Raw genomic sequence first — 12,792 nt, 5'->3', positions numbered from 1 at the left:
TTACAGTTAGAAGAACGCCCCTAGGGACACACTTAACCCCTGCATCACCAATAAAGTTAACCCCTTCCCTGCCACTGTCATTTTTACAGTAACAGTGCATATGTTTAGCACTGATTACTGTAGTAATGTCACTGGTACCCTCAAAAGTGTCAAAAATGTCAGTCAGGGGTCCGATCTGTCTGCCGTAATGTCGCAGTCCCGCAAAAAAAAAATCGCAGATCGCCGCCATTACTCGTTAAAAAAAAAAAAACAACAAAAATGACAAAAATCTTTCCCTTAGTTAGTAAACGCAATAACATTTGCGCAAACCAATCAAAATACACTTTTTGCGATTTTTTTTTTACCAAAAATATGTAGCAGAAAACAAATTGGCCTAAAATGTTAAAAAATTTAGATTTTTACATTTTTTTGGGGGGTTCGCTCTTTTTTTGTTTATAGCGCAAAAAGTAAAAATCGCACAGGTGATCAAATACCACCAAAAGAAAGCTCTGTTTGTGGGAAAAAAAGGACGACAATTTCATTTGGGTACAGCGTCGCACGACCGCGCAATGGTCCGTTAAAGTCACACAGTGCCGAATCGCAAAATAGGGCCTGGTCAGGAAGGGGGTAAGATCTTCCGGGCCTTAAGTGGTTTAAAGGAAAGCAGAGGGACTGGCAGGAACACCAGAGATTTCACATAAAGGAAGCAATACAAAGAGAGCAGGATACTTTCTCATACAAGTGCATGGTACAGCAGGCACATATCAGGAATATGAAGTGTTGGGGTAACAAATGCTTTAAAGCGGAGTTCCGGGCACAAAATCGACCTAATCAATTTTGTGCCCATCCGCTGGATAATCTTCACCTGAAAAGGAATTGGATAGTTGGGTATATATTTTTTTTTTACTCACCTTGTAATTGTAGATAGAAAATACTCACCTATTCTCCACTTCCTCCCTCTGTGCCGCAGCTCCGCCGTCACTTCCTGGCTTGCAATGATTCCTGGGAGCTGAACGTCATCGCTCCCAGGAATCAATGCGACGCACCGGCCCCACTCGTCACTTCCGGGGCGACGCCGCATTCCCTGCTAAACAGCTTCTGGGCATGCCCAGAAGCTGTGGAGGAATGCGGCACCGCACCGGAAGTGACGAGAGGGGCCGGTGAAGGCGCATTCTGGGAGAAGAAGACACGGAAGAGGACGCAGAAGAGGATCGCGCCGGCTTCAGCTGCCCACAACAGAGATGGCAACGCTGGAGAAGAAATTTTATAAGTGAGTATTTCTTCTTGCAGGTAAGTGCGAACCGGGACAGATCAGAGGCTAGCCATTGTGGAATGTACTAGCCCTGACTGTCCCGGGGGTATGTTTATTGAAAAAACGTTTTCGTGCCCGGAACTCCGCTTTAATGTGATGTTCTTCTGTTTCTTTTGTTTTACAGCTGAAGAAAAGAAATATAAATCTCAGACCATCTTAGGCAGTAGCAATATAAGTGACCATTTCATCCAGACCACAACGGTGTATGAAAATGCTTCTTTTGAGGAAGCCAGTCAATCCGTCCACATGCCAGAAGACATCGTCCCAACCAGGAGCCCAGTACACAGCTACCAGGAAGCTTTTCAGAAAGCGGAAAGCGTTTCTAAGGTTCTGCAGCTAAGGGCTGCAATCGACCTACAAGAACCAAAGCCAGAGGAACCTGAAGTATCTCATGAGGCTCCAGCAGAACATAAATCAACAGGCATTACGTATATTGAAGTAAAACCTAGCCCGGTCAACCAGTACAGAGGAGAACCTGTGTTAATCGTCAACGCTTCTTTTCCTAACCATGGCTCAGCAACAGAAGTAGAGTTGAACCTCATAGAAGACAGTCCTGGGTTGCCTGGGTTGACTAAAGAGAGTTCGGAATCGGAAAGCATAGCAATGCATGATACAGGAGACTTTAAAGATAGTGAAAGTCTTAATAAAAAGAGATCACATCAAGGTGTGCACATACTGTCTAAAAGTAATAGTACAGAACTAATAGGTAAATCATTGAAGAAGACGCTTGTAGCCAATTCTTTTCCTAGTGACAAACTTGACAATTTGTCGTTGTGCTCTGATGTGATCAAGCGGTCATCATCTTTGATATCTGACTCGGGAATAGAGAGTGAGCCAAGCTCTGTAGCTTGGTGCGATACCCGCTCTAGGACAGTAGACCCAGGGAGCGATAAGCAACTTTTACAGCAGCTATCTGGAAAGTATGATATGCACCGAAACTCACTGGAGGGAGTACAGACAGAGAGTAACACGAGCTTACCAAGTGGTATTCAAGCTTCATTGACTTCAATTAACTCCTTGCCATTTGAAGAGGAGGAAAGAGAGGTAGAACTTTCAAAGCTAACTAAATCTGTTTCTGCACCACAAATCAGTAGCCCCGAGGAAACAGCAATTGAATTGACTGTGGTAAAAGCTGAGACTGAGGAGGACAACCAAGACAATGTTTTGGCCAAAGCCAATGATGCTGCTAGGACTGAATGTGTAATGACTACAGTAATGTGCAGCGAGGGATATTCTCACAGTGGAACTGATGAGTCTTCATATGCCAAACCCATCGTTGATCGTTCCATGTCAAATTCCAACAGCAGTTTAGAGAATTTGTTCTCAGAGACTGATAAAGTCATGTTAGACGATGATGACGTCTATGGACGATCTTTGATGTGCAACTTAAATATTCAAGAGGATGAATGTTTTTCAGACTGTCTGAGCCAAAGGCCTGGGGAGCTGAACTCAACAGCATTTTCATTAGAAATGTTGATAGAGGACGACACATCACAAACTAATTTCTCCAATGTGCCCCAAACTAAAGAGGCCATGGAAGAATATCCGTATTTGCAAGAGATTGAACTCACTGAAGATTCCAGTAGTGAACAATTGCTTGATAATTACTCTGGCTCAGATCAGGAATTGTTAGACCCATACCCTAAGCCTAAAGTGAGCAAAAACGTGTGCACTTCTCTGTCACAATTAAGCTCAAGTTCAACCACGGTGTTGGCCCCAGATGGCAGGCGAGATGTGGATATGGTTAACCTTTCTGTTTCTTGTACGGCAACATGCTTGCCTTTTTCTTCAATGCAAAAGGACACTCCTGTTATTCCTGGCTTTTCAACCAAACAAGTGCTATTTCCAATAACAAGGCAACCGCTGGGATCTTTTGGGGTTATTTCAGGGAATTCTTCAGATAATGATGAAGAAGTTAATGAGCGAATGCTTAGGTAAGATAACATTCCAGTTCCCACATTGCATGTTGCTTACTATCAGTAATATGATTCTGTGTATATTAAAAGGCTCCAAGTTTGCTGCTTTGCCTTCCAGTTCAGTCCACTTGGTTCCTAATTATTTCTACACCAGAAAAGTTTATTTTATTAGTGAAAAAGAAGTGTAAACCCACTCTAGGGCTGTAAATTTAAAATGGAACTGCTAACAGAATAGAGCAGGGGTCCTCAAACTACGGCCTGCGGGCCGCATGTGGCCCGCCAGGGTCCTGAACCCGGCCTGCCGGCCGGGATCGGCATAGGGCTGACTACCTGTCACTCACTGAAGCTCTAATATGCTTCAGGAAAGGGTGGACCCGGGGCGCAGAGCACTGTGCCCTAGCCCACCCATTTGTGTGACAATAGCAGATTAAAATTAGCTATTGTCACATGGATCCTCCTCCTGGCAGACCCGCTTCCTGATTGGCCGAAAGGTGAACCCATGCCATTGGCTGAGGAGGAGGCGGGAGGACTCGAGGAGACGCCGCCGCTGCAGCTAAGTGCACTGACTGGTCTCTCTGCACGCTGGTCACTCTGGCATTGAAAGAGGGCACGCTGTGATCACTCTGGCATTGAAAGGGGGCATGCTGTGGTCACTCTGGCATTGAAAGAGGGCACACTGTGGTCACTCTGGCATTGAAAGAGGGCACGCTGTGGTCACTCTGGCATTAAAAGGGGGCACGCTGTGGTCACTCTGGCATTGAAAGGGGGCACGCTGTGGTCACTCTGGCATTGAAAGGGGGCACGCTGTGGTCACTCTGGCATTGAAAGAGGGCACACTGTGGTCACTCTGGCATTGAAAGAGGGCACGCTGTGGTCACTCTGGCATTAAAAGGGGGCACGCTGTGGTCACTCTGGCATTGAAAGGGGGGCACGCTGTGGTCACTCTGGCATTGAAAGGGGGAACGCTGTGCTTATATATATATATATATATATATATATATATATATATATATATATATATATATATATATATATATATATATATATATATATATATATATATATATATATATAAATAAAACAATAACTATTGTATTGTTTTTCCTGGTTTTTTTGTGCACTACAAATAAAATATGCGCATTGGAATTCGTTCATATTTTTTTTCAAACTATAGTCCGGCCCCCAACAGTGTCTGAAGGACCATGAACTGGCCCCCTGTTTAAAAAGTTTGAGGACCCCTGGAAAAGAGCTACAATTTGCATGAATCCACTTGTAGGTTCTAGATGTTCTACCACATGGGACATGTTGCATCTTTTAGTATTTCTACCCTCAGTCTTTATGTGCCATGTGTGACCTCTGATCTTTTTACTATAATACTTAAACCAAAAAGTCAACATAGATAGAAAGGAGTGGCACAAGACAGTTGGGATAGGAGGGCAAAGGCATCTACAGGCATACCCCACTTTTAAGTACACAATGGGACCAGAGCATGTATGTAAAACGAAAATGTACTTAAAGTGAAGCAATACTTTTTTTCATTTCTCAATGCATGTAAATACACTAGCTCCATAGGAAATCTTGGTCAGCTTGACATTGCATTGCTCCCAAACCATGTTGACAAGGACACCAAGCTTGGGGAGCATGTTAAGGGGATCCAGGACTATGACATAGTAGATTACCTAGGCAAGCTGGCCAGCCACAAACATGATATGTTGTAGTCCTGGGTCCCCTCTCGGTGCTCCCTAAGTTTGGTATCCCTGTCACTTATGGTTTGGGAGCAGTGCCATGTCAAGCTGACCAAGATTTCCTATAGACGCCAATGTTAAAAACCGGGAGTAGTGTCATGCCAAGCTGAACAAGCTGTGTCCTTACTCGCGAGTGTACTTAAAGTGAGTGTACTTAAAGCGGGGTATGCCTGTATGTACTACAATTGCCTCTAGCTAATACATTTTGGTCTAAAAATGTAAAATTTGGTGTAAAAATTTAATAAAAAATAACATCTCCCAAACACTGAAAAAAACTGTGCAGGTGACACTTATGCAATTGCGCACACGATTGACAAATCTAATAAAATATGTATTATAATATATAATGTATAGTATATATATTAGAACGACCCATCTAAAAGCAAGAAGCTTAAGAATATAGAAGAAAAAAGTGGACCACGCTCTTAAAATATAATACCATAAAAAACACCAAAAAAATGTAAAAGGGAAATTTGTGCATAAAAGTTGATGGAAACTTCGCCTTGATAGACACCCGTGTCTGTGGGATAGTCCTGTCCTCCACCGACATCCACATGCCACATTTTACTTACCAGTGAAAATTAACCCCCATTACAGGTAGTCAAAAAAGGCTTTGGATCAAGGATAAACCATTGTCCTAATGAATAAGGTTTCCACTTAGAATTTGCACAGATCGGAACCACCAATTAAATAGTGATGTTATCTGGATAGGTATGTTGGGGAGATAAGAAGCCTCTCATGTTGTAGTATGTTAAAAACCATTTATTATAAAAACAATAGTGTGTAGCAAAGTGTCATTTCATCAGTATTGTCACATGAAAAGATATAATAAAATATTTACAAAAATGTGAGGGGTGTACTCACTTTTGTGAGATACTGTAAGTCTAATACCCAAGTATGATATGGATTTAGAGTCCCAGAAATATTGAAATTGTTTTCTGAGAGAGTTCAGCATACCCTTGCTCATGTTAATTGGGAGGATGGAACATTTGGTTATATTTACTTTATAGTAAGATACTTGACCATATCTGTCTACTTTGTTTTGAATTTCCTTTAAAGCGGTGGGTACTTTAGTGAGTGTATGTAGGACATCATCTGCAAATATATATAAAAAATAACCGCACTAAGCACAAATGTAAAAAGTGAATAAACCAATATGAATGATAACAATGTAAATTATAAATGTGGAAAGCTGCAGCTGTAGTGGGAAACACCAAAGAGTAAATACAAAAGAAAAGCCACGCTAAATTGACACAATGATACTAAAATCAAACTGAAAATATTGTAATAACAGTAAACTGTGCTTCAAATTATGCCATAATGTCCAATTAAATAAATCATGACAGTGAATCAATCTAATCATAAATAATGTCCATATAGATAAAGAAAAGTAAAATGAAAAGTCCAAAAATGGGTGCCAGGTGCAAGAAAGGGATCCTTCACCATATACTGTGACTTCCTCCACAATCAGTGCTGCATGCTAAGGGCATGCTAAACGCTTACCAGAGGGAAGATAAAGACTAGGGATGATCGAACTTTTGAAACCCGAACTTCTCAAAAGTTCGGCCCGGATTTCAGAACCCCATTGAAATCAATGGGACCCGAACTTTGGTAATCAAAAAACACCATTTTGAAGCCCTAAAACCCAATAAATGCCCCTAAAAAGTGCCTAGGGTTCTGGGTCATGCCCCAGGGACCATTAATCACACAAAAAAAAAGTTCTAAAAAATTGTCATTTTTGATAGAGAGCCAATTATTGAAAAAATTAAAAAAAAAATGAGATTTTTTTATTTTGACTTTGGATTTAGTGTCTGGGGGGTGTAAAAAGTGTACCTGAGAAGTTTCAGCTCTGTAGCATGTCCAGAACCAGAAAAAAAAGGTAGTTTGTATTAAAATTAATATGGAACAGGGATATGGCTCCGCTATTTTCACACCTTGCTGGTTTAGTAGCAAGCGTTTTTTTTGGGCATTTTTTGGGGGTTATTGGAGGCAGGCATAACATCAGAACTTCTGTGTAGGGGTATATATACACACACACTTATATGTATATATACCCATACACATATATAGGTGTGAAAGTAGCAGAACACTATACTTGCGCTAATGAAATAATTAACACCAATATGGCTACGCTCCTATCACACCTATATATGTGTAAGTGTAAAATACATATAAGTTTGTGTGTATATATACCCCTATACAGAAGTTCAGATGTTTTGCCTGCTTCCAAAGACCCCAAAAATGCCCAAAAAAATGCCTGCTGCAAAAACACACCTGGGCGTTTTTTTGGGCATTTTTTTGGGTTCTTTGGAGGCAGGCAAAACATCTGAAATTCTGTATAGGGGTATACATACACACATACTTATATGTATTTTACACTTACACATATATAGGTGTGATAGGAGCGGAGCCATATTGGTGTTAATTATTTCATTAGCGCAAGTATAGTGTTCTGCTACTTTCACACCTATATATGTGCAGGTGTATATATATACAGACATGTGTGTGTATATATACCCCTATACATAAGTTCAGATGTCATGCCTGACTCCAAACTTGTCCTCAAAAAATCCCTATAAACGCCTGCAGCAAAAAGCAGGCTGACCGGTGAGAAGCCATATCGCTGCTCTGTAAGTGACCTAAGAGAAACAATGTTTTCTCTATAGCGGTCACCCTGACATGGAAGGGTTTGGTCACCCTGCCATAGCAGTCAGAGTCAGTTCACCCTACACTACACTATGGTCACCCTGGCACTTAACACTTTCCCTACAGAAACTAAATTTTGCATCTAACTAAAGTAGAAAATAGCACCCTAACTACACTAGATATCCCTTTCCTCACACTAATAAATGCTAAATGACACTTTTGAAGCAGAAGTAACAGAACTGCTTCCACTCTCTTCCATGTCCCTGTATTACAATGCTAGGAATTTGCCGGGGCTATCTTATATACTGGGGGGCGTATTCACTAATAATTGGCCTATGGACCCCCTAGTCACTCCAATCACATTCCTAGCATTCTCCTGCCCCCTCAAATGGCTTTTACTAATGGTTCTGGTCCATTAACGGGCTTTTAAAGCCCATTTCCTGTCCCATTGCATTTTGGTCGGTTCTGGTTGCCGAATTCCGAACTTTTTCAGCAAAAAGTTGGGAATTCGGCCGAACCTCGAACAGCCAATGTTTGGGTCGAACCGATGGGCGACCCGAACCATTCGATCATCCCTAATAAAGACAAGCATCCGATATGTAATAGGAGCTCCAACGGGATCCTGTAGATGGCGTGATGCCTCTCTCTAACACGTCTAGCAGGGAGCCGCAATCATAGACAAGCCACCGCACTAAACAGTCCGACACTCCCAAACGGAATATAAAAGAAAGGGACCACAGATAGTGTAGTACATAGGGGAACGCTTTATTAAATAAGGTAAAACACTCACATGTAAAAGGAATAATAGCGCTATTGTCGAGAGATTCCAACAGAACACAGCCGCCCGACTTCCGGGTATCACGTGGTGACGTCAGCACGCCTTCCCGAAGTAGGAAATAGACAATTTAATTTGTTTAGCTTTTAATTGGTTTGCCAGTAGTTTCCCCTCTCTATTCCCTTGAGAATAATAAGAGGCTTTTAGTCTATGTAGGTATTCTTCATGCTTCTGAAGCATAATCAACCTCAGTTCCTGTCTGCACTGTGTTAATTTGATAAGAGTGGAAAGGTTCACAGTCAATTTATGTTGGGTTTCAAGGGATTGTATCTGTAATAACAATTTTGTGATAGCTTGTTGTTAAAGTTTTTTGTCCCTTGCAGCTAATTGTATTAGTATGCTCCTGACATATGCTTTGTGGGCAAAACATATTGTGGGTGTTTTAACATCTGGTGTACAGTTGTTAGAAAATAATTCTTTAAGGTGGCTTAGTAGGCATTCTCTGTAAGTACGATTTGTTAAAATGCAAGCATTATTGTGCCATAAGCATGTTGGGACGGACTTGTGGCCCTCTATTAAAGTTAAAGAAACGGTGCATGGTCAGACCATGTGATGGACATAATGTCAGCAACAATGGCTTTGTGGATTTGAGTAGAGTCAATGAGTATGAAATCTATTCTCAAATTTGAGTTGTGAGGTGCCAAGTAATGTGTGTAATCTTTCTCTGTGGAGTGCAGGCATCTCCAAGGGTCATATAGATTAGCTTCTTTCAAATAGGATTTTAGAGTAGGACCCCCACGTGAAGAACTGTCAGAGGAATCCAAATTAGGATGTAGTACCATATTGAAGTCCCCTGCTTTAAACAAGGGGCTGGTGCGTACTTTCTCTATTTTTTTAATCAGCTTTCATAGAAATTTAGTTTTCCCAGAGTTGGGGGCGTATAAGTTTACTATAGTGTATTTAGTATTGTTAATCTCACAAACCAGTAAAATAAAACATCCCTTGGGGTCTGAAATGGTTTCACTTACAGAGAACGCTACTGAAGATGAAATGGCAATTAGTACCCCGTTTTTCTTTAGTGGACTATTGGCACTGAATATATGTGGATAGTGTTTGTGAGTGCATTTTGGAGCCTTCCTCAAACAGAAATGAGTCTCCTGAATGCACAACACCTCAGCATGAAGCTTGTTAGCCTCATACCACATCCGCTTATGTGGGCTGTTAAGCCCATGAGCATTAAGTGATACAATCTTAACAGTCATCTTGAAAATTGAAGAAATGATAATGGGAGGCATCTAATGGCGCTTTTCCACTGCATGGAACCGAACGTTTCGGCTCGCTTTTGTGCTTTTCCACTGCTGGTACAGCATGGTATGGTGTAGGAACGGTTCGGTACGGTACGGCGGCGCTTTTCCACTGCATGGAACCGAACGGTACGGCTCTCAAAAACAGTACCACCTCGATTGTGGTTCCAAGAGGTACCATACCCGGTACCATATCCCACAATCCTTTGCATGCAGTCACTACTAGCCACTGATTGGTCAGAGAATCGTTGTTATCCCACCCACTTAACTTTAGTACTACTTTAGTGGAAAAGCAAACCATACCGTACCGTACCGAACTGTTCCAACACCGTACCATGTGGTAACAGCAGTGGAAAAGCAAACAGGGCCAAGCAGGGCCGAGTAGAGGCGAGCCGGTACTTGCAATGGAAAAGTGCCATAAGATGTCACAGGTGTATTTATAAGTATCTTAACCGGTTGCCGACCGCCGCACGACTATATACTGCGGCGGTCAGCCCCGGCCAGGCAGAGTGACGTATCGGTACGTCACTCGCCTGTCACTGACTTGCGAGCCTATCGCGGGCGGGCGCGCGCCCGCCGAGGCGCACGCCCGCCGCGGCTCGTTCACAGGCAAGTCAGTGCGTGTGACCGGCGGACTCGATGTCCGCCAGTCACACTGCGATCGCTCCTGTGAAGGGAGAAAGACAGAGCAGCTTGTGTAAACAAGCTGCCTGTCAGTTCTCCCTGTGTAAAAGTGAAGATCTGTCCGTTCTACTATGTAGAACGGTTGATCTTTGCTTTTACACCAATAGGAATGTCCCTACACAGTTAGAATCACGCCCCTAGGACACACTTAACCCCTCCCTGTCCAATAAAGTTAACCCCTTCCCTGCCAGTGTAATTTTTGCAGTAACAGTGCATATGTATAGCACTGATTACTGCAGTAATGTCACTGGTAACCCCAAAAGTGTCAAAAATGTCAGTCAAGGGTCCGATCTGTCCGCCGCAATGTCGCAGTACCGAAAAAAAAATCGCAGATCGCCGCCATTACGCGTTAAAAAAAAAAACACCAAAAATGACAAAAATATTTCCCTTTGTTAGTAAACGCGATAACTTTTGCGCAAACCAATCAAAATACGCTTTTTGCGATTTTTTTTACCAAACATAGGTAGCATAAAACAAATTGGCCGAAAAATGTTAAAAAATTTAGATTTTTACTTTTTTTTTGGGGGAATTTCATATAAAAAAATGTGAAAAATATTGTTATTTTTGCAAAATTTACGCTCTTTTTTTGTTTATAGCGCGTGATCAAAAAATCGCACAGGTAATCAAATACCACCAAAAGAAAGCTCTGTTTGTGGGAAAAAAAGGACGTCAAATTAGTTTAGGTACAGCGTCGCACGACCGCGCAATTGTCCGTTAAAGTCACGCAGTAAAAAATCGCAAAAAAAACCCTGGTCCTTTAGCAGCCAAATCCTCCGGGGCTTAAGTGGTTAAGAGTCTATCAGGTGATGATCCATAGATAGTCCGTCTCAGCAGTAATACAGACATTTCCTCCGCTTTGTCCCTATTCGGGTGGTAGTAGGTGCAGCTGACCCAGATATGTGGAACAGTCTGTACTGTAAAGGAGGCATATAGAGGAAACAAAAAATTTACAAAAAACAACCAAACATTGATAGTAAATATCGTAGAATGCATATGAACAATCTATTATCAGGAAAATTCCTCTTAAACTAAAACAGTAGCTTCCGCTACCTCCTGGATTGGAGGGAAAAACCTAAAGATTCCAGGGAGATCAAACTACCAACGGCTGTAACTTTCTCCAGCGGATTCACAGTTTTTGAGCATAAGGTGCAAAGGAAAGTAAAAAAAAAGTATAACTAAACAAATTAAAAATCACATTCTTGAAGCCCAAAAACTTCCTGGAGATTTAGTATACAAACCCGTTATAGGTAAGCATCTTCAGCAGTCAGAAAGGTTACGCTCTCCTCGTGGGGAGGTCCCGGTGTGCGCTTTCGGGTGTTTCTCCTTGGCTGGATATAGATTCCAGGACTCCAGCAGGCGGAGACCCTCTTGGAGTGACATTATGCTGTGTTGTCGATTGCCTTTGGTGATTAACAGCTTGGTGGGGAACCGCCACTTGTAGATGATCTGGTGGCTATGAAAAATGTTGGTGATAAAAACTAGCTCTTTGTGGGCTTGTAAGGTATATTGTAATCGGCAAATAGCTTTATGCCTGCATAGGGATGAGGCAGTGGCGTCTTTTTGCGAGAAATGCAGCATTTTCTCCTTTGTGTTGAAAAAATGAATCCATACAATGACATATCTTGGGATGTATTCCGATAGTGGGGAGGTTTAGGCAGCCTATGTGCCCTATCTATGATAGCTTCCTGAGGAGTTATATCAGGTAAAAAGGTGGTGATCGTTTGCTGTACATATCTCTTCAAATCACCGGAACAGACAGTTTCTGCGATACCTCTCAGCTTGAGGTTGTTCCTCCTTGATCTATTCTCTAAATCAGCGATTTTTTTGTTGTTGTTGGTGCACCAAATCCCCAGTCTCACCATGAGCATCCACCAGCTTTTCAGACAATCTTATTTTTATTATTTTTACAAATTCAAAGATACAAAAATTAAATCATCATAATTACATATAAAAAAAAAACTAAGAACGTTATCTAGCAAGAGCTCATTCAAGTAAATACGACACTAAAGGCCCGTACACACGTGCAGATTGTCGGCCGAAACTGTTTGGCCGCCGAACGATCGGCCGATTTTGGGCTTGTTAGTATGATGCTTCCGACAGCCGTCAGCGCACTTTCGGCCGGACAGAATCTGTCGTGCAAGCATTAAAATTTATGTATGCCGACACCAGAACGGCCGATTGTTCGCCAGTCAGTACAGAATTCGGCCGACAGACAGCAGATTTGCAAGACTGGGCATGCTCAGAAAAGAAAAAAGACAAGGAAAGTTAACCATCACATGACATCACTTCTGCAGTCGGCTGTTGTTGGCCGACAAAATTTGTGTGCAGTCTTTTGCAAAACAGACACGACAGCCCTCGGACAAAAGACGGCCGATCGTTCGGCCTACGATCGGTACGTGTGTACGGGGCTTTAGGTATAATTTCAGGACAA

The 12,792-nt window shown here is 42.1% G+C and overlaps 1 protein-coding gene across 1 annotated transcript in view; it reads left to right on the top strand.

Annotated features, from left to right (window-relative positions):
* FAM135B (family with sequence similarity 135 member B) overlaps positions 1–12,792 on the top strand; it is a 143,974-nt gene that overhangs the window by 95,547 nt on the left and 35,635 nt on the right. Inside the window, exon 12 of the mRNA XM_082257944.1 lies at positions 1,416–3,225. Coding sequence (XP_082114070.1) covers positions 1,416–3,225 — 1,810 coding nt within the window. The remainder of the gene's footprint in view (positions 1–1,415; positions 3,226–12,792) is intronic.

The sequence above is a fragment of the Pelophylax lessonae genome (genome assembly GCF_965119305.1).
Source record: "Pelophylax lessonae genome assembly, chromosome: 5".
Classification (NCBI taxonomy): domain Eukaryota; kingdom Metazoa; phylum Chordata; class Amphibia; order Anura; family Ranidae; genus Pelophylax; species Pelophylax lessonae.
This window is presented reverse-complemented; position numbering and strand designations above follow the sequence as displayed.